Below are 21,949 nucleotides of genomic sequence, written 5' to 3'. Positions count from 1 at the left end.
CAAGAGATAGAAAACTTTAAAAATCAAACTATAATTACTTTTCAAGGTCTGAAAATTGTAGATGAAACATATTAAGAAGTCAAAACATACTGCATCTTTTTCTTGAAAAATTTAATGACCACAACTTCACTGGATACATGTGGTATTTATCCAGCATAAGACTCTCTTTCTTTAAATGCTAAACATACAGTTGCAGACATGGGCCTACTTAGCCCATTGCTTTTATATTTGAGTCAAGTAACTACAACAGAGATAGGCTCGGGCTTCTCAAAGTCAAACAGAAGTTACTACATTAGCACTGAGAAAGATTGGTCCTGAAATCTCTCACATGAAAAATGTAGCTACCTGAAATAAGACAATCTTCTCAGACACTCGGACAAAATTGTCTGTCCCTCAACCTCTTTTCCCTAATCAGCATCTGTAATGAAGCTGATTTTAGTTTCCCTACTATAAATTTAATACTATTTCCTCATTTCCTAATATTTCTTCCTCTGCTGATTACTGCAACACAGTTCCAATGCTTAATGAATACACGATCGCAAGCGCTGGGCTTCCTGTACTACTTTTTTTTTTTTTTTTTTTTTTTAAATCTGCTGCTCTCTAAAACTTAAAAATAACTGTTGCCTATCATGATCATAAACGTGTTAAAACTGCATATTCTGATTACGAGCTATGTATATACAAGTACTGTTACTATAGAAATAAGTGCTTGAAAATTCCAGAACAGCTGAATGTAGCTTTTAGCATTCTTATCATTTTAAAGCTGTCCATCCCAAGAATCACTTTGGTAATATAATTAAATAAAAGTTACCCAGCCAGTTATATCTGCTTCATAATTATTAATATGACTAGTATCTTAAAGACTACTGTAAAATACTTACAGCTTGGTTCCTTTTAACTGAAGCAATGCAGATCAGACATGTCATAGCCCCAGACTGAAAAGCCTCATTCACATATTGTCTTGTACGTTCCAGTTCACTTGCGTCTCCATCTTTAATGTATAAATATTTTCAAAGCAATCAGTAATATTTAATCTGCTATTCTGCACATGTTGACACTGGCATAAAAGTATATTTTTTTTGGGACAGAGGCCAGTAACATATTACTACTATCTCACATTATTAAAAGTACGTAAGACACTTTCAAAATTATACATTGATTCTACAGAAAAAGACAAGAAATACAGCCAGCGCGCACTGCCCTGAATGAATACTTTTAGTATAAGAAAATACAAATATCAAAGTAAAATTCTTTCCCTCCAATTATCAAAAACTCTAATATGTAGCCAGTAACGCAACCTGGTTTAGGCACTTACACCCCAGAAAAAGTCAATATATGAAAATACTTTACCAGTTTGACTGGTGTAAATGGTAAACGTTTTGGCCAAAATCTTCCCCTGTTTTCCTTCAGCATCTTCATCATCATCTTCGGACGAGGAACTAAATTGGTCTTCAACTAGCTTTTTTGCTGCAGCCTGATTAGCCTTCTTAATTTCATCAAATTTTCTCTGTGAAGACAATTCTGTTTAAAAGAACAGATTAGAGATGATTAATATTATGAGTGAACCATACCATCATATTCAGTTCTTTATGCTTTCAACAACTTTTTTCTTTCTTGCTGATTTGAAGTGTGTAAATGCAGTATTTTGTTACATTTCCAATACCACATAAGAAAATGTAAGTTGCAATTTATTCTTTATTATTCGTTATCCAAAAAATTAACAGCAGAAAATGTTATCTCTTCAATTACTTTTGAAGAATCCAGCCAGACATACTAAAGTATACTGATTTATAATGCTGCTTTACTGAAAAGACACTGAAGAAAAACTTTTTCACAGCATGAGACAAAAAATTTCACAGGCAATTCTTGGTAACAGTAACTGTGCTAATTTGTTGAAACCCTGCAGGTATCTTGATCAACATCTGTTTGGTTTTTTTGGTTTTGTTTAAGATATGACTTTTATCGACCTGCCTCCACCCAACAAGTCTCCGCTGCAATAGCTGGTTCACGCTTTCTCTACATCTGATGGCGTTAAAAGTGACAAAGTTCTTTAATAGATGTTTTCTTAAGTTATTGCACCTGAAACAGAGGAAGAGTCTCACTTGGAGAGAAAAATGATATACCTTAGGACTTCATAATAAACCATACTGCCTTTAAGATAACATACCACAGACCTTTAAGAGTCATCAACAGATCACAGCTCTTACATTACTTCCTAGTTTTACATATTAGACTACTGTGCACAATATATACGTACTAGGGTTTGGCCAAGTTTAATTTTAAATTCTTCCTTCAGAAACTACGCTGCCACCTAAGTATTTGGCACTGCTCTACCTGCTAAGTATTTCCTAAGTTTTACCTCATACCCCTAACAACCTTGTGCACTAGAAAAAATACACCTTTCCCAAACAGGTAATGCAGTCAGTGTGCCAGACTTCCCTAACGCTTGCTCCGCGTGGGCAGCACGCAGGGCTCTCGGCAGCATTCCCCACCATACTGCAGGACCAGCTGTGCCCTGCTCCCGCCGCTACTTGAGATTTACTCTGCTGCTCAGAGGGTACTGACCGCGCTGCCCGAGGAGCGCCACAAATACAGACCACCCGCGGGGCTCAGCCGTACAGAGGCGCCTCTATTTTCCCCGGAGGTTTCACGAAGAGGGGCAAAACCCCCCCGGCTACGGGCGCGCACCGCAGGGCCCGGCGGGCTGAGCCCACGCGCACAGCCGGGCGCCGCCGGTGCCCCCGCGCATCCCGCCCGTCCTCCGGCGGGGTCCCCCAGCTGGCGGGCCGCGGCCCCCGGGGCGGGAGGAGGGACGGCACGGCGGGGCAGCGGCGGCCGGGCCGCCTCGCCGCTGCAGCCGGCCTCGGCGGGGGGGCCCTCAGGGCCAGGCCCACACCGGCTCCGCGCCCCGCGCCGCGCCGCGCCGGGTCGGGTCGGGTCGGGCCGGGCCGCGCGGCCGCCGCCTCCGCCGCGGGCGGGGGACACGACACTCACCGCGGGCCCCCTCGCAGCTGCTCCCCGCGGCCGAAGCGCAGGCACCGCCGCGGGCCCTGGCCGCTGGCGGCCGCGTGGCCGCCGCACCGCGGGGGGCCAGCGCATCCCCCGGCCGGGCGCGGCCCCTTCCCCGGCCGGCCTGGCGCCAGGCCGCCTCCATGGCTCCCGCAGGTGGGAGAAGGACGGCGGAGGGGGGCGGGCCCGGGCCCGGGCCCTGGCCGCTGCCCGGGGCCGCTCCGGAAGCGGCGGCAGCCGGCACGCGCCCAAGCGGACGAGGGAGGAAGCAGCGCTCGCCGGCCCTGAGCTCCTAGTTCCCGGGACTACAGCTCCCAACAACCCCCGCGCGCAGAGCGGCCGAGAAGTGCCGCGACGGGGCGCCAGTGGCAGCTCAGCAGACTACAGCCCCCAGAATGCACCGGGGGAGGGGGTGCGGCAGACCCCGGGGACGGTGGCGCACGCATGCGCAGGGACGCGGGTCCTTCCCTCTCCCCGCTTTCCTCCCCCCCCCCGCCCCTCCCCAAGTAGTTTCACAAGAAATATTTCCTTAGGAATTATCTTTAATTTTGATCAGGTGATGAGGGTCTGGAAGGAACAACCGTAAATAATCATGGTGTAATGCAGGTCCCTTCCCGAGGGGAACGGAGGAGCAGAAATCGCTGGGCGAAAGGCGCGTGACTCCTCTGGCCGTGGGGATCGCTGCTTTGCTGCCTGCCGGTCGCCGGCTCGTTAGGTTTAACAACGGCCGCGTGCGGGCCAGCAGGCCCCCCCCACCCCAGTCGGGTCTGCAGGAAGGCGCCGTCCCATTGCTGTCTTTTCTGCCGTGCTCTGAGGGATAGTAGGGTGTTTTGTGAGGACTAAACGTGAGCGTCACTTGCTTTCTGAATCTGTAGGTACTCGTGTGGCGCCGTTGCTGAGAGGGTGGCCCCAAAGCCAGTCCTGCTCACCTGCCCTCGGAAAACAGACGCGCAAAGGTAGCCTGGCCTTGGCATAGGCCTTCTTGACATCCACTGAGAAGGTGCATCGTATCCGTAGGAAGCCTTTTCCAGTGTCTCATGCTCTTCATTTTTTTTTTTTTAACTTGATATCCAAATAAGGATTTCTTTGCTGTTTAAAAGGTGAATTTCTTCTTACCTGCCAGTCTGGCTGTGGAAATAATTGACCTGAGCTCCCTTTCCGGTAACCTTTTATGTAGTGTGAGCCTGTTAACCTTTTTTTCTTTCCAGCTCCTCTTCTGAGAGTATGTTAGATTCAAAAACCAACCATTAAGCACATTTAGCAATTTCTCTGAAGTAATATTGAGAAGACTTTACTGCAAAAATCCATACTAAAGAAACTCCATACATCCGGAAACATTCTGACAAATAAATGCAACTTGAAATAATTCTAATTTGATTGGTATTTCCTTATGGCACCTATATTTCCTCTTGCTGTGTCAGGAGGAGACTTTATATTTAGTACTTTCTGAGCAAACATATGCTTGCAACAGTTAAATAATTCAAGATTTTAGATCATAAAGCTCCTGAATATATTCATTAGACTGGTGGAGGTCAATTATGTTTTTCTGTTTTATTTTGAAGTGTTTTAAATCAAAGGATTTTTATTCTCCAGAAAGTCCCAGCTAGTGACTATAACTCATGTCATAGACTGAAGGATCAATAAAACAGAAAAAAAGTGTGAATAGTAGCTCTCTGCCTTTATTAGTTAAAGCACATTAATATTAAATTCTGTTATGCACCTTATCACATATTTCTCTATTTAATAAAGTCTTAAGCACTACAACAAAGGTGAAAAGTGCTTTCTGAGTGCCTAGTAAAATATGACACAGCCCTGTAGATGTTGCTGCAATATAAATTACAAATTATATTCAAAACCTGCATTGTAAGAATGCTGATTGCAAAGCCCAGCATTCAAAATACAGTAAATGCCAGAATAATGCTTGTTCTTGTAAGCACTGATAGTGTTTCATTAAATGTTTGTGTACTCTTTCCCCTCACCAGCACATCAAGCCATTTGTCATTCAAAGCACAAGATCAGCGATGTTGTTCATTATGTATTCTATGCATTAATTACTTTATAACATTTAACCCTTGCAGTAAAATCAGGATTTATCTGTAGATCTCTGCCATTCTGGAGACTCGTCAACATTACAAAAATCAAAACAATTAGAAAGGAATGCACTTTAGAAAAGACTTATTTTACCCATTTCTACAGAAGATCCCATTTATAATATCTCCATCTTATTAAGGAGAAGAATGCAAGTATGGAGATATTATCAAGTGGCACTAATTTTCGTGCATATTTTTTTTAAGAGTGGCAGACATGCAGTCCAGTTGCCCAGCATAGTCAGACACCCTAAATAGACTCTAAGTATGCATTCTCTTCTTGCATTCCTTTTCTTCAGTCCTTGCCATCAAGCTTTTCCAACATTAAGTGGCTATGATCAGAATCTACTGAAAATACTCAGCCAAGTCTGGAACCACAGCTAATAAAAACCGTTTTGCCAGTGGAAAAAAAGACATTAATTGGGGGAAAATCCAAGAAAAAAATACCTCTTAAACCCATTGAAAATGTATCTGACATATGAAGCAGTAGATTTTACTATCTTCTTAGTAGTTAAGAATAGAAGAAAGAAATTTACTATCAATGAATAAAATACCTGGTCTAGGCGCTGTGTTCTTTCCCCAACAGCAGCTACAGAAGATGCTATAGCAAGAGTTTGGCTGCTTTCTACTGTCTCTTCCCCTTGCTGTCCGCCTGCATGCACCATGGTTATAGTGGGGACCCAATACGTTTTAAAGCACGGATCTTAAAAACGTGATAGTCCATATTCAGCCACCATATGATTACATGGAGCAGAATAGTCTTCAGTTCTATGTATTTATTATTATTGTGGAACGAACAGATATACTTTAAGCTATCCGGATTTCTCATACAAATGCTCACAAAAGGTTAGTTTTCCCCCCACCATATTCCAGTCTTTGCATGTAACATCCTTAAAAAAGCACTGTTTTAAAACTGTTCACTCAAATTTCAAGAAGTTACATGAAGTGGACCCAATGAAGTCATAATATTTTCCAGACCTTACAGTCATCAGTATTTACATTTGCATTGTGAATATACCTATTTTTATGTAATGTCCCATAATTAATTAATCTTGCGATATTCAAGATATTAACATGTTTGTTTATACACGAATTTATTATTATGATTCATGTGAATATTCAAATAAGTAATACCCTTATTTACCAAATATTCCTTCTTTCCACAAGTAGACATGAAGAAATTTTTTTAAAATATTCAGTAAAACTTTCAATGCTTACCGGTATACGATAGTATATAGATTGAGTGCATTTGCTGTACAGTGGTGTTACATAACGAATACAAAACACATTAGCAGGTAACACTGTTTGTTTGTGCCAGAGCAAGGTATTATGTTCCGTCCTCATTCTTGATTCTTTTTTTTTTCTTTCCTAAACCTGCCAAATATGTGCGTTGCTTGTAGGAAATTAGTGACGTTACCTCACCAAATAGTTGTTCATAATTAATAGACACATTCTACAAAGATGGGAAATGAAAGTATTCAGCCCCTTGCAAGAATTGACCCTAAGTCTTACAGGCAACCTCTAGTATTTTATTCTGCTTTTGACGCTCCAGGTTTGTCTGTGGGTGGATCTAATTCTTCCAAGTCTGAGAATTCATGCTCTATAACTGGCTTCAGTATTTTCTCAATTTGTGTAAGTCTTTTTTTCAGTTTCTGTTGTGCAGCATCATACTCAGCCAACAATCTGGCAAACTTTGTTTGTAATCTGTTCATTGCTCCTTCCATATGAGTGATCTTCTCTTCTATATCTTTAGGATCACTTCCTAAATTTGCAACTTCGATGTCCAGCAATCCATCTTTCATTAAAATTTGCTTTCCTTTCTCTTCCAGCATAGCCTTTGCATCTGGATACTCTGTTAAAGCCTCCATGAGGTCATCTTTAGAGAGACAAAACAAGTCCGAGTAACCAATACTTTTAATATTGGCTGTTCTTCGGTTTCCAGCTTTGCTACCTTTGATATTAAGAATGCTAATCTCTCCAAAGTAGCTGCCATCACTTAGGACCACAAATTGCGTAATTCCATCATCAGCAACTACTGCAAGTTTCCCTTCTTTGATAATGTACATCTCTCGTCCAATATCTCCTTTTCGGCAAATATAATCTCCAGGACTATATACTTGTGGCTGGAGTTTCAATACTAGTTCAACCAAGAGCCCAGCCTCACAGTCTGCAAAAATCCGAACTTTTTTTAGTGTTTCCAGATGAACATTGATTGCAATCTCTGCTCTTAGTTTATCTGGCAGATACTTCAAGACTTCCCTTTCATCCACTGCCTTTTTATTTGTCCACAAATAGTCAAACCACTTTATCACTCTTTTTTCCATGTCTTTACTTACATTCCGAAAATGCATATACTGCTTGATAGCATCAATCCTTGCTTGAAACTCTGCTCTAGCAGCATTCATATTGGAGATCATAGAACCCACATTACCAACAATGGTAGCAAAAATCAATACTCCAACCAAGAAGTCAACAACCACGAAGAAATACTCAGAATCCCTCACAGGAGGGGGTGTTTCACCAATAGTAGTCAGGGTCAGTGTTGACCAGTAGAGACTATAGACATACTTTCTAATCAGACGGGCAAATTCAGGATGGGAGGTGTTGGGATAGACCCATGTGTCAGCCCCAAATCCAATAGCTTTGGAGATTGAGAAGTACACACAGGCATTCCAGTGAATAATAATCACAATGTACATGACGAGGTTAGAGATCCTGAAGATATTTGGGTAGTTTGTCCTTGTTTCTGTTCGCTGGAAGAATTCAAACATACGAGCTACTCTAAGTAATCTGTTTATTCTTAATTCTGGGTAATTCAGTCCTAACTTAAAATATAAGAGATCAGTTGGTATGATTGACAAAAAATCTAATTTGAATTGAAAAGATGTCTTATATTTCTCTCTAAGCTTTTCTTCTTCTTTCACCAGAAGACCTTGCTCCAGGTAACCTAAAATCAAATTTTAAATATTAAATATTAAAAAGTATTTTGACTTCAACTTTCACTGCTTTACACTGTTAAACATCAGTCCAAATCTGCCTTGAACAATATTTTGGCTACAAGTTCCAGATACTACATTATTTTCTTATTTTTTATAAGCAATTGCTTACTTCCAATATTCCACTTAGGGCCATACAGTTCAGCTCCAGCTAAACTATACAGCTTTTAAAATTATACATTTCTAGCTCTGACTGTCTTCCCTCCACTGTTCTGCTACCTGATGAACATCTAGGGAAAAAAAAAAACGTTGCAGGCTACAGGAAGGGCGGTTAAAAGGAAGGTGAAGAGTGTGAGTGTGGGAGTTTCAGCCCCATACTGAGTGTAGCAACTCAATAGCTCTGGATATAAGATAAGATTTTAAAAGAAACAGTTGCAGCTGAAGTTGATTGGGTGTCTTAATTGCTCAGCGATCCTGAAAATCATGCAAGTATTTGAAGTGCCTTAAATACAGAGTCCATCTTTAGGCACTAACTTTTTAGAAGCCCCGATCCTCATTTGCCCATATTGTATGTTGATTTTGCCTTGTACACAGTTCCAGGCAGAACAGCTTGTATCTAGCTTACCACGTGCCAGGCGCTTTGTGTATTCCTTCAGTAAGGTGTCCAAGAGGTTTTCATGTATTTACAGTTCATGGATCTACAGGTCTTTTACACGTCTTTTGGAGATCTAATTTGATGTCTTTTTCGCTCTTATTCCCCGTCAAGAGTACCCACATGGTGAAAGTAATACCCTTCTGAAAACTTTAAGCTGCCTAATACAAATATACGAATAAGAATAATTAATCATTGGGTATACTTACCTGTTCTTGTCCTTACAAACATGTCAGCAACATAGATGGCATCAGAAACATAATCAGCAATGAACCATACTGCTAAGTAGTCATTCTGAAGTTCATCAAAACAGGCTCTGAGCAGGAAAAGAAAAAAGTAAATTATTATGAAATGGAAACAAAATACTTGCGTGAGATCAATGATGAATAACATAAGTTATCTATTTAGGGACATTACAGTTGTCAGAATTTTTATATACTCGTTAAAGATCTCTGCAATATCAGCCTCACTTTGAAAAATGTAGTCATTTTACAGTGCCTCTGCACATCTTGTTTACCTTTCTGCTTCTAGCAAGTGTTTACAGTTTGGACTACAGAATATTTTCAAGTAATCAGAACAGGAAAATGTATTGTGCAGTTATATGGAGAACTAATACTTATGTCAGCTGGGAATGTTGCCTAATAACTTCTCTAATGAGAGTGAGGTTTTATGTTGATTATGAAACTTTTCCAATCTTCTGTTAATAGCTATGCTTTTTATTCACTGGAATCATGAAAATGAAAAAAAATATTGAAATGTCGGATTCTGCGAAGTGAATCTGTTGAAGACGTAGAAATCCTGTTGGCAGGAGTGGTAGTGATTTTAAAGATGCTTTGATTTCTGTTTCATTTATTTTACCTGTTTTGTATCTATCTACTCTTTCTGATAATCAGAAAACTTTTAATATGGCTGAGAAGTACAACACTGTAATTACTTTATGAGAAATAATAGAGTACATGGAAATACACGTTATTATTTACATCACCTAGCAATAATCATGGTCCAGTTGTACATGACAGGCATTGTGATGCAAAACAACCAATTGTAATACATATTTCCTGCTGGATCGATAATAACAATTTCTTTCTTCTTCCTGAGTGATAGGCAGGAGAAAAAAAGGAGATTTAATAAGGGACTTAGAATATGCATAACAAATTTTGAGGAACTAAGCATTCCAGATAGTGTTATTGTAAAAAAAAAAAAAAAAAAGGCCTTTCTTCAAGTTACGCTTCCTTGCTTGAATATATGGAGAACATGAAACTGATTGTTAGATGTGACTACGGTCCCAAACTTCAGAATCTAGATTTTGCTAACAGTCAGACAACGACAGTCAGTACACTCATTCACTGGAGTATAAGCCTTTTGTCTGCAGGATGTCCATGAATGGATTCAGTTTTATATCAAAAGCAATTTTGATTAGACTAATGTAGCAGGATCTAAATGAGAAATACTTACTCGTCTTTCTTTTCTTTGTTCTTGGATTTATCTCTATTTTTGTTCTTTTCCTTTTTTTCTTTGTTCTTCTGTTCTCCGTCCTTTTCTTTTTCCTTTTTTTTTTCTGACTTGCTAAGGAATAGATTTACATTTTCAGTTGTTACAGATTAAGTTAGAACATATTTGGAAAGAAGTTAAATGTCTTACGAGTTAGTAGTATTATAACTCTATCTTACCTCTTCTTTTCTTTTTTCTTTTTCTTCTTCTCCTCTCTAAGGAAAAGAAAGATATGAGAGGCTCACAGGATGCACATAACCATTGCTTCCACAGTTATTTATTTAAAGCGTCTGAGTTCAGTAAAGTTAACATTATTCTTAAATGCCTGGCCTTGAAAAAAAAGCGTTGCTTATTTCTCCACACATATTTTCATTTTAAATTAACAGATATCATGCCAATAGCTTTGGTATTGGGAATGATCATCTACTGTACATATTTGATGTACATAAAGTTCAAATTTACATGGAATCTCTTTTGGGATTACTTATGTGAGATAAGTGTTTGTGAGGAAATGATTAGATATACATCGTTGCTTTTCATCTCTGCTTAAACAACAAACATTGTAGTACTCTTATTTTACGAAATTGCCAAGATACTTACTCATCTTTATTACTATTGTTGTTAATATTGTAGAGGGCAAACGCACCGGGTATATACCGTTGCCTATGGAATAGCAAAACAGGGTAGTTATGTGGTATCTGCTAAAATACAAAAATATGTCATTTAAACTGTCACAGAACTGTTTTCCACCATCTTTATTGTGAGCTAAGTTATCTAGGTAAATTGAAAGAGCGGGCATTTTAATCTGCTAAATATTTACAATAAGCAAAATATCTTTAAAACTTTATTAGTCTTTAAAACTTTATTATCAGAGAGTGAAGATAATTAGATGAAGGCAAACATCTGTACCAGGTTAATCCCATGCAAATTATTTAAAAAAAAAAATGAAACAGTAGAATTTAATCCAGCAAATTTGATTTACCTGTTTTCCCCTTTGTGCATCTGTCCAGGGTCCTCACTGGTGTCTTGCACAACCACACTGGGAACAACTGTACGGGAGTGATGGGTGTCAATCACTCCTACCTTCATGGTTAAATTTTTCTTACCTTTGATAAGAGAGGAAGACTAATTTCAAAAGGAATCAAGTAATTGCACAACTAGCAGAACTAATAAGCAATTGTTTTTGTTTAGATTAATCCTTTGTTTTCTTGCTTCCCCCGACAGAAGTAACAGTATTTCCAGCTTCCTCTCTCCTGTGCTGTTCCCATCAGAGAAGAAAGGGTGCTGTGGGTGCTTCAGTGTGCTGAACGACCCAGGAACTGCTGCTAAAGACAGCATTCAAACATCTTTCCCTTAGAGAAAAAATTAATTTAGTTCTTTTGCCTGAGCCTAATCACATACATTGAAAAACTTTTGACAATTGCCTATGAAACATCTACCACAGTTTCATTTGGTTTTGAACCAAAGACTCAGAAATTATTGAGTAGGAATGGATAAGTAGATTCATGCACAGGTGGCCTCATGGAAACCAGACTAGGACGCACTTTAACGGTCGGATGTCAAAAGAAATGTTGATATGCCTAACATCTGTGAGTCATACTCTATTGAGAGCAAAGAGTAGGTTCTGTAACTGAGAAGTTAAAGACAGCTGCAGTCGAGTTTCCTTACTCATGAGGGTGGTAGGATGTAAACACCTAAACAGAAATGGTGGGGCCTGTTTATGTTTAGTTTTGTTCATCTCAGTATTACAAAATTTTTAAATGCCCTGGTGTACATAATATAGTGCATTCCAGTGCGCTGACTTTTCAGCACTGCAATAATTAACTTCGGCTTTCCGTTTCCACCACAGTTCTTACAATCGTCTCAACATCAATGGGACCACCAGCTCTTTGGCCATGAATTGTGCCTACAAGAGTGATCTGCTCTTGACTGGGCCTTTTATTTAGGATTACAGCACAAATGCTGTTCACTACAATAACAATATGTTGAAATCAGAGTATAGACATGTCTATAAGCCACAAGCCAACAAGTCAGTGGCGGTATCACTGTAAATAAAGTCAAATGCCATAGAATGAACCAATCTTAAAGCAAGTACTTTCATTCATGTAGGCAAACACACTGCTAAAGAAAAGTATGACAGGACAGCTGCAGCATTATTGCCAGACTTACCTGGCTTGTACTATGTCTTTAATAGTCAATAAAACTAAAAATGTTCCTATACAGGAGATAGTAGGGGTGGCCCATGTTTCCAGAAGTCATCAAAAATGAATGATACATAGTGCAAAAAATAATATAGTCCTCTACATCACTCTACAAAACAGAAAAATGAAGATTGAAAATTAGGGTATATTCTTTCCAGGATATATACTCCAGCAGTGCTTGTCAGTTTTTAAAATGATTAAGAGCAAGGATCAGTTCTAAGATGGCTGTCCAAAAAAAAAAGGTAGTCCATAAGAGCTCGTAAGCGTTACATTCACTAGTGGCCTAAAAGCTTAACAGGGTTTTCATTGGCAGACTCCAAGGATAAATTGTATTTGAAAGCGTGGAGATTGAAATTACACAGGGTTAAATTAAGCTGCTTTATCTCTGCTTACAGGTGGGAAAGCTCTGCTAATGCTGGCACAGAAAATTCCACCCTAATTTGACCTGTATCCTCCACAGATCCACACGGGAGTCAACAAAGCTCACCAATAACCGTGTAAAACAAAACTGCATCAAATCACTTCCAGTAACTCAGCACCTGACCAAAGTAAAAATACTCATCTCAAGGGAAATCGTTCATCCAGCAGAATGGGCTCTGACTCAGTCCGTTCACATTAGGACTTCCAGTACCAGCTTTTTTAAATAAGAACTCAATTTTCCTGTTTATCTTTGCTCTTTGAGTCGTCTTCGGTTCCAAGAGCAAAAATTATCTGGAGATACTTTGTGTTATCCAGACATACTGATGCTAGAGGTTTAAGAAAATCAGAAGTGTGGTGAAATAGGAGATGTAGAGACATGCACACTCATCTGGAGTACTTAGTCTGGAGTTTGGGCAAAAATCTGTATGCTCTATGTTCTTCAGATAAATGAATTTCTGCACGGTTTTCGTGGATAAACAGTTTCCCCCAGTTCCATTAATACCTAGACTAAGTGGAAACACCATGTGGTGCTTTGTGTTCTGCCAAAGGGGCCACGGCAGCCACGTGTAAAACTTGCTGGGAAGGAGGAGCTGCCATTTTGGGCAGGACTGAAGGTTTCCTTTTCCCAAGGCACTGCAAGCAAAAAGGGAGCCCTACATATGCCTTGAAATCACCTGCACTTCAAACTGGAGGTATTTACTGCGCTGTAGTCTCCACTTATTAGATCTGCATGTCAGGCTCAGCTGACTGCTGGGTGAGGTTGTTTCCCTTGGCATTCAGTCGGCATATGCAGTACAAGGATATCTTCAAATTCTACCAGTGTCAAAGCAAGTAGTGCAGAGTTTTAAAATTCCCTAGTCTGAGATACAGAAATGGTAATGTAGTGCACGTCCCATGTGAATTGAACAGACCCAATAATTACTCCTCGTTTGGGATTGCGATTACTTCTTTACAGCACTTTGTGGGACAATACCCTGACTTGGCAAACAGTGGAAATTTTCCATTAGTCTCAGTAGGCCCAGAACTTCCCTTCCAATGCATTTCTGTATGTATTATAGGGGCTTTTCAGGCAAGATAATTTGGACTGCATTTATTAAATTGTAGCACTACCACTTTTCCTGCTCTGTAGCGGCACGTATTTTTCTTAAACTGATGCGTTGTCATAAACTGCCACGTTGATTTTATTTTGATAGTCCAAAGCTCAATTTCATATTGTAATATTTAGGAATTTATTGTGAAAGGTAATGCAGATAAATGCTTGCTTTAAAGGTATGTGAAATTTTTTTCATATCGTTTTTATTGTATCATCACAATAGTTTGCTTTTACTATCCTGCTTTTTTAGATGGGACTGCTATGATATGCAACAGTTTTTAAGCATTATGATGTAAAAGGTATTTGTATTAATGACTATACATCAAGATCTTTAAGCTGTAAGAAAACGAAGGCAGCATTGTCCTTTTACAGGGTTGTAGTGAATAGAGGATTAGCTTCTATCTCTTGTTCTCTTTTGTTTTATCTATTTCTCACTTTCTTACTGGCCCATCGTATTCACTTCTTTACTCTCATTATTTTCAGAGAAGGAATGCTTTTAGTAAGGATATTTGAGAACAGAATTTGGCCCAGTGTAAAGATCTGCTTTCTTCTCTACTAAAAACAGCAAAAGGTATTCCATAATGTTAAAATATGCACGGTATTGCAGCAAGATACCTGTATTTTCTAACATGCAAAAAGATCCCTTAACACCTCTGCAGGAAGAAGTTTCATCATCGTGCGTGCTTACCTTGGTAAGGTAATCTGCTGCTTCGGCTGGTGTCCTCAGTCCTTTAAATCAGCCACATCTCCATACTAAACAAGCAATGTCATCAAGAAAAACTAAATGTAATCAACATTTCAAACGTAAATCCTTTTTTGATCGATTTCTCAAACAGCCAGTCTCATGTGCAGTTCTCTGAATTATTCCCAGGGAAGGACATGGCTATTAGAGGAGGATTTCCTTGACCTACTGATGGATTTTGAGATTTAGAGACAGATGAAAGTGACAGTGGCCGTCACCATTATCCCTTACCTGAGCAGAAGCTTACTAGTCCTCTGAACATGCACAAGAAATGGTAAATATTGAAACATACTCTATTTTGAAACTAAAAAAAGAATTGCAAGTGTTGTCTGCCAGCTCTTTTTTTTTTTAATATTGCAGATGGTTGTACAAACAGGTCTTCACTAGAATGCACAAAACACCGTAAATGCAAATTTGCTGTTTCTTTCTGTGATTTGATCATATTGTCAAATAATTAGAAATACAAATGTAAACTATTGAAAACTTCTTAACTAAACTAACGTAACTTTTCCATTCCTATCCTGACGCTTGAAAGAACCACTACTAGTGCATATATATCTAGTGGAAAATGTCTGAACTTCTTTACTTGCAGTTGGAGCATGTATGTGAGTTCATACCAAATTTAAAAACACCTATTCATGGAGAAGTATATTCCTATAGCCTCGTTGTTAGAATTTTCCCTGAATGAAAAATCACTTGTGGTATCATCTGCTTGTATTCCTGGATTGGTTTTTATTTTGTTTTGTTTTTTTCCAAGCAATGCAGGAAAACAAACATATCACCAAACTCGGATTGCCAAATGGAAGCACTCGACTATTTCCTTATAGAAAAAGGATCTGGTCTTTAATTTGGTGTAAAATGTTTACAGAGAAGTATTTAAACACTGTCTTCTTGTTTCAATTTTAAACCCTACCAAACTCGATCAGAGCTGTGTCAGAGCATAAAACTGCTATCCTGATAATATCTCAAAACAGCTCTAACAAACCAATTGGAAATGAGGAGGAAGTTTTAAGACACTGAACTAATCTTCAGATTTGATATGGCTTTGCCGTATTGACCCTTTTTCGTCCTTTACTTCAAGTTTAATTCACAGCTGTGCAAAGAGTACTTTATTACACCACCACGACAGGGTTTGTACAGTGGTTGTGGTCCCCCTTGGCTAGAAATGCGCGGGAGTTCCTCTGCAGTGGCCACGCAGTCAGGAAAGGCCTCAGCATGAACCAGGAAAAGACGGTATTGAGGTATTTGCACACCTCAGCTTTCCGTTTCACTTCGGGGGCCCATGAGAATAAGTAAAAATAAATTCTCGGGAGCTGAAGGGATTAGGTTTTTGGTCTGGCATGTTTAACATGGCCTATCCTGGGCGGGGGGGAACTGCGGAGTGTGAAATCTAGCCAAGCAAATCTTTTATGCATCAAAAGGAGTGAACATTCAAATTTAAAAAGGTATCTTTATCCTGAGTCATAACTGAGACATAGTTAAAGTTACTGAATTGCCTTAAACTTTGTTTCACAGCAAGTAGCTATCCTGGAAGCCAGACCAGCCTGTGGGAGCATTGGAGTAAGGCAGATTAGTTTCTGCAACCAAGAGCAGGAGAGAGCCGTGTGGCCAGCATTCACATGAACTGACTTAAATTTTGCAGCCGAAATGACTGAGTGGTCATTCACAAGTAGATTGACAAGCTGTAGCTTTAATCATAAACCCAAAAGGATGCTCAATGTCATAGGTCAGCCTCTGTAGAATAACAGTTTAGCCACCTCTACTGCTACAACTTTCCTATCCTGAAGACAGTCAATTTTCTTTAAGAAAGAGAAAGCACTTTTGAAATTTAAAGATTAAAAAATGTTTTCGAAAACCAGTAACAGACAGCAAGGAAATGCATAACATTATACCCAGTGTAATCTAAGGTTTGTCAGGTGCAATAAGGCACCTAACATAACAAGTGGAATAAGATGAAATCATCTTTCAGCTTCTGGCCTTTGTTTCAGAAGATAGCTCACTGTTGTCTCTGAACGCCTGGAATTCAATTCCTATCCTGAAGTTATAGGTATGAACGGACTCTCTGGAGGCCAGCATATCCATCTGATATTAAATCAGGACCAGTTATACCTACATCATTTTCACAGATCCTTGCCAGACCTGCAATTTAAAAGATCTCAGACAGTCTGTTCAGTGTTGAGCAGTTTTTTTTTGTGAATGTGAGGTGGCACAGAGTGTTTAGTCATATACTTTAATTCTGTATTACATGAACATCAAACTGATCATGGATTCAACATCGAACAGTCTTGTGTTTGGTGCACACCTTTGTCCAGAAGTTATAGGTGTCCAGCCAGGCCAGGCAAGTCTGTGTTGCGTGTTTCAAGCCCATACCAACAACAGAGGAGAGGCACCTTTTCACTCTGGCTGAAAACAGTCAGCCGTCTTTTAAAATAAGTAGTTTCAGTCCTGTTCATCCACATCTTCTGTAAATATTGCTTATCTGTTTTACGGTGGAGTTTTCCAAAGAAGTGCTCAAACTCAGGGACCTGAGTCTTACTGGGTCACACCAGTTCCTTGTCTCTGACAGTGACCTGGAGCTCCCTTTCGTAAGGACAGGTCTGCAGGACCAGGACAAGTTCTGGATGAGCTCAATGCAGTGGGTGCTGTTCTGCCCTCCTTTGAAAATCAATGACGTAGTTGTCATTTACTTCAGTGACAATTAGATTAGTTTAGTATCTGTGTTTTTTCACAGGGATATTTTTCTTATCGTTCCACGTTTCAGTTGAGTGACCTTGACTGATGGGAGAATGACAGCACTAATGGATTATTGTTTTAGCAGGCTAACTTTAATCTATTTTTGTGACTTGCTTTGTCAGCACCTCTGTAATTCTTCTCAATCCTATTAAAGTTGTCTTTAGTTTCAAACGCCCGTACCCAAAACACTAGATATATTATACATATATATTTATTTATAAATAAGCAAGTTTTAAGGGAATGATATTGCCTTCAAGCTTACTGTGTTGTACCTATCTACAAAGAGTGTTTAAACTGTGACCACAGTTTCAATAGGTTTATTTTCTGCGAATACTCCTCTCTTTTCTAGTACCGATGCAATTTCAGCAGTGAATGTAATGTTGGTAGTGCAGTAGCTGAGACGCTCCAAGACTTCTGGCTTATTCAATACTGTTTTGTGGGGACTTGTGTTAAGGAGAATTAAGTGCTAAGTGTCATGATGCACAATCAGCCCTAACGGCACTTGGTGACAGCAAAAACACCAGCACAAACAGTATCTCCACCAGTAGGTGGTACTGTATTTTTAGTTTAGCATTATATCCGTGCTTGATGGAGAGGGAAGAACTGGAAGCAATTTCAGATGTGATGTGTCTTGGAGTGTTCAAGGGTGGAATCTGAAAGCGCTGCACAGTCTTCAAGTTTTCTGCAAAGGTGAGTGCTACGTGGCACAGAACGGCACCACGAAGCATTTCAAAAGCCTGTGTTGAAGCCTTTTACCAGCATCTTCCAGGTCCAGATCCTGCTTTTTGTGTAACTGCTCTGTGGGTGAATTACCGCTTTTGAAATATCTGAAAGCACAGAAAGCGCTGGGGGTGGCTGTGCCTAGCAGTGTTATTCATGTGCATTACTCGTGATTCTGAGCAGCATCTGCAATGAGGCTCCCGCTGCGCCACCCTCTTGCCTGAGATGTCCCTCCTCCCCCAAAACTGGAACCGGCGAGGAAGAGCAGGGCTGCCCGCCAGAAAACTGTCTGGGGAAAAACAGCTCTTCCTTCACTACCATCAGGGTAAAGAATGGGTGTGATGACTTTACAGGAGTGCTGGTAGCTCTGAAGAGTCAGTTAGGATTTCTGTTTAGCAGAATTTTATTTCAAGCTAAAATAACATGGGAAATCTAGGCTGGTTGCACAGAATAATGATGCTAAAACTTTTACGCGGACAAAGCTGATTCTATTGAGATTCATTCTCTTTATTTCAAATAAAATCATCAATATGCAACATTGTCACTGAAGAGGAGTTGTAGAAAATGCACTGTAGTTACAATAGATTTCATACAACTAGCCTTTCTCATCTTTGTTCATTGTAATACAGCAGAAAAGAAGACACTGTCTATGCCTTTCTAAGGTAACATGTGTACGAGTGATCTTTTCACTGTAAGTGCAGCAATTTAATCATACTGTATGGCAATCTACAGGCATCAGTTTTTGTGCCAGTTTAAATTACTTCCTTTGCTAGTCATGCTGTTCTCACAAGTCTACCCTTATTTGACTTAATCACCAGCGTTTTGGGCAGTTAGGCCTCCACTCTCAAATCCAGCTCTAAATTCTCCCTGGGTGCACTCCAAGACAGGTTAAAAGCTTGTCTGCAGCTGCCGCGTTTAACAGAGCTCGCGTCTGGACCCTGCCAGGTAGCAGTGACTGCAAGCAGAGCTTAGTAACGCAAAACAGGGAAGCCAAGCAATGCTGACAGGAATTAAGAAGCCATAGTCAAATTTCCTTAAAAAGAGAAAAAAAATAGATCTGCAACTTGAGAAGCTGCGTAGTGAGAAATTTTTTGCACTGTGGTCAAACCTGTTGTCATCATCTTCATTACTTATGATAAGACAATTAAATGCTGCATAATAACACGTACAAGGAACTCTGTGTATATGCGTATGAGAAAAAAAATCCTCCACAAAGTAAAACTACTATGAAAAAGCCAAGAAGTCACATAAACTTTGTTTAGTTAAAGTATTCATGGCTAACATAGAGACAAGTTGGGTTTCATTATGACAGAAAATGAGGTTTCCGATGACAATTTTATCCATAAATGGAAAATTAAAAAGTTGACTAGATATGATTTCACGCTTCAATTTTTATTGAAAGTGAACTATTAAAATCAGAGCTTGCTTGACATTCGGTTTCAGCAAATCTTTCATTCTTTCCATAAACAGCAGAATTTTGACACAACTTCTCTTTTACATTTTCCATAAATGTCATGGAAAAATTAGTGTGATACTCCAGCAAACTAACATGTTACTGGTTTTCATGTCATTATCCTTATTTCTCTTCTGGAGAAACACAAACTGCCACAGAATTGTTTGGACTCTTAGTACACACATAGCTGTCGCTTCAGATACAAAAGGGCTGATCTTTGGTTAGTAATAGCTGGCATGGCTCCACAGAAATAAGTGGAGCTACAGTGATTTGCACTAGCTGATGATTCAGCCATTGCTCTATATCACTCAGTATGTCCCACTTTGAATGTGGCATTTTCTTCCTTTTCGTGTCAGATGATAAGATTGTATACCAAGACTTTATTTTCCTTCCCATCTGATATTTACGTGACATCCAAAATGAAGAAAAATATCAGCATTGATAAATTATTTTAATGTAGTTTCTTTCTGCCTGACATTGTCTCAAAGTTCCTTGACACTAGCTGAGTACTAGTACTGGAAAGTACTATAAATCATCAATGAAGTATATACATGAAGTGTAATTATACTATAGGTTGCATATTCTTTATGTCTCTCTCTTATTTTGGATTGTCAGCTAAAAGGTTTTTCTGACTTCGTATTTTTTCCTCAGAGGGAAAAAAAGAGTTTGGTTGTGTTTTCTTTCATTTGTTGCAGTTCTAAAAACACGAAGAATGACCAATATAAAGATTTTCAATAAAGAAACAAATGAGTGTAACTCAAATTAAGTATTTTATTCCATTCCTAAAAATAACTTAATATCCGTAGTGTGATGAACGAGTTGACCTACAGAGAGGCGAGTCTGCAGAAATGTTAACCATGCTAGTTTTTAGTATTCGTGCTGGGAAACTTCAGTGAACTCTGCCCCAGCAGGTCACCAAGAGCTGGACCAGGAGAAAAGGTTGTCTTGGGCAGCTCGCCCTTGGCTGCTTATCATCTGTCCCTCGTAGGTGTTACCTCCTACCTTTTTCTCCGCAGATCTGCCAGCTGATTTACTTGCAAGATTGACACTTAATTTGACTTCGGTCAAATTGCACAAAGCTGGGAAAATTAACATGTTTTGACAGAAACCCGAAGGTGTGAACACACAAACCCTGTGTTGGCAGATCTGAGGGAGTGCAGAAACAAAAATAGCAGTACGGCGCAGACTGAAGAGATAAAACTCTTCTGCTAGAAGCCTTATCCAATATCTTGCACTTTGTTCAGGCCACCTTCTGCAGAAGTCCTTGTAATAGATGTAGACATTGTAAAGATAAACCAGATAGGTAACTGAATGCACTTAAAGGAATAGGACACTCTCCTTTTCTCCTAAAATACCCAGCACTGTTTATTTGTCAGAATAAACACAGAAATCAAAAATCAGAACTAAGATACCCAAAGTGATCTGTCAGTCTAACCCCAGGACTGCAAAGTCAAGGGACCTTAAGGCAGGGAAAATTGAGTAAATAAACTTTGCAGAAAAAATAAATAAATATTAACTTAGGTGCGTGCTCTGCGCCTAAAGACGGTTACTGCTCTGCTGCCCTCAAGCCAGCACGTCTACCTGGCGCTCTGTGGCGGTGTGCAGAACTTGCAGCTTAGTTTAGCTCCCCCTTGGGGAGGTCTGTGCACAGTAAAAATCCTCAGACTGCCCCAGGAATTTTGGGGGCATATGCTCAGAAACCCTAAGTTAGCACATAAGGGCCTACTAAGGCATACATTTTGTAGATGTATTTTACTTAACCACGTTGAAGTTTTCGACTTCTACTTTGAAACTGTTGATCGGGCAACGCAGGTAATTGTTTCTTATGATACCTGGGAGCCTGTTCAACCACACGGAGTCATCTCTCGGTAAGCGTCACCGGCAACCGCACTAGTTTGCGCAGTGGGATGCTCTGACTCGCCCAGTCGGGTGAAACTGCCCCGGCTGCGCCGAGACGGGGCGGCCGGGGCCAGCGCAGGCAGAGCCTCACACCCGGCACAGGGTCGTACCGAAACACCGCCCGCATCTTCTCCGGGGGAGGAAGAGGTAGTGAAGCCTGTCAAAGCTTCCTATATAGACAAGCAATACCCACGCACGCCGGGGGAGAGCCTTTTCCCTTTTCATCCAGTAGTCAGGGGGGCTTACAGCGAAACCCTTCCTGCAGTCTGCAGATGCGACCTAGGACGTTATAACGATTTATACGGAGTAAAAGCCGTGGAGGGGTTCTCGGGAGGTCCTGCTTGTGCGGAGCTTTTATCGCCCGCCAGGGGCTCGCTGCGAGCCCCACGCACCTGGGCCGGGCCGGGCCGGGCCGGGCCCCGGGCTGGCGGCGGCAGCGGCGGCCGGGCGGGGCGCGCCCAGGTGCGCCGCGGCGGGCGGAGCCGCCGCTGCCGCCGCCGCTGCCCGCGACGC

General features: G+C 40.4%; 2 protein-coding genes across 2 annotated transcripts in view; both read right to left on the bottom strand.

Moving 5' to 3' along the window:
• The window catches only part of NFXL1 (nuclear transcription factor, X-box binding like 1), a 52,416-nt gene extending 49,247 nt beyond the window's left edge, over positions 1–3,169 (bottom strand). Inside the window, exons 1-3 of the mRNA XM_068942953.1 lie at positions 2,995–3,169; positions 1,351–1,521; positions 882–991 (exon numbers count right to left, since the gene is read on the bottom strand). Coding sequence (XP_068799054.1) covers positions 882–991; positions 1,351–1,521; positions 2,995–3,154 — 441 coding nt within the window. The 5' untranslated portion in view covers positions 3,155–3,169. The remainder of the gene's footprint in view (positions 1–881; positions 992–1,350; positions 1,522–2,994) is intronic.
• A 3,456-nt stretch (positions 3,170–6,625) lies between these two features.
• On the bottom strand, positions 6,626–11,264 carry CNGA1 (cyclic nucleotide gated channel subunit alpha 1). The gene is given in 7 exon segments (XM_068940997.1): positions 6,626–8,043; positions 8,894–9,000; positions 9,670–9,777; positions 10,140–10,250; positions 10,355–10,380; positions 10,772–10,847; positions 11,158–11,264. Coding segments are annotated over 7 exon segments (1,953 nt in total).
• Positions 11,265–21,949: the final 10,685 nt, after the last annotated feature.

This window comes from Struthio camelus, chromosome 4 (assembly GCF_040807025.1).
Source record: "Struthio camelus isolate bStrCam1 chromosome 4, bStrCam1.hap1, whole genome shotgun sequence".
NCBI classification, from domain to species: Eukaryota; Metazoa; Chordata; class Aves; order Struthioniformes; family Struthionidae; genus Struthio; species Struthio camelus.
Note: the sequence above shows the minus strand (reverse complement) of the source record. Positions and strands in the feature narration are given on the sequence as shown.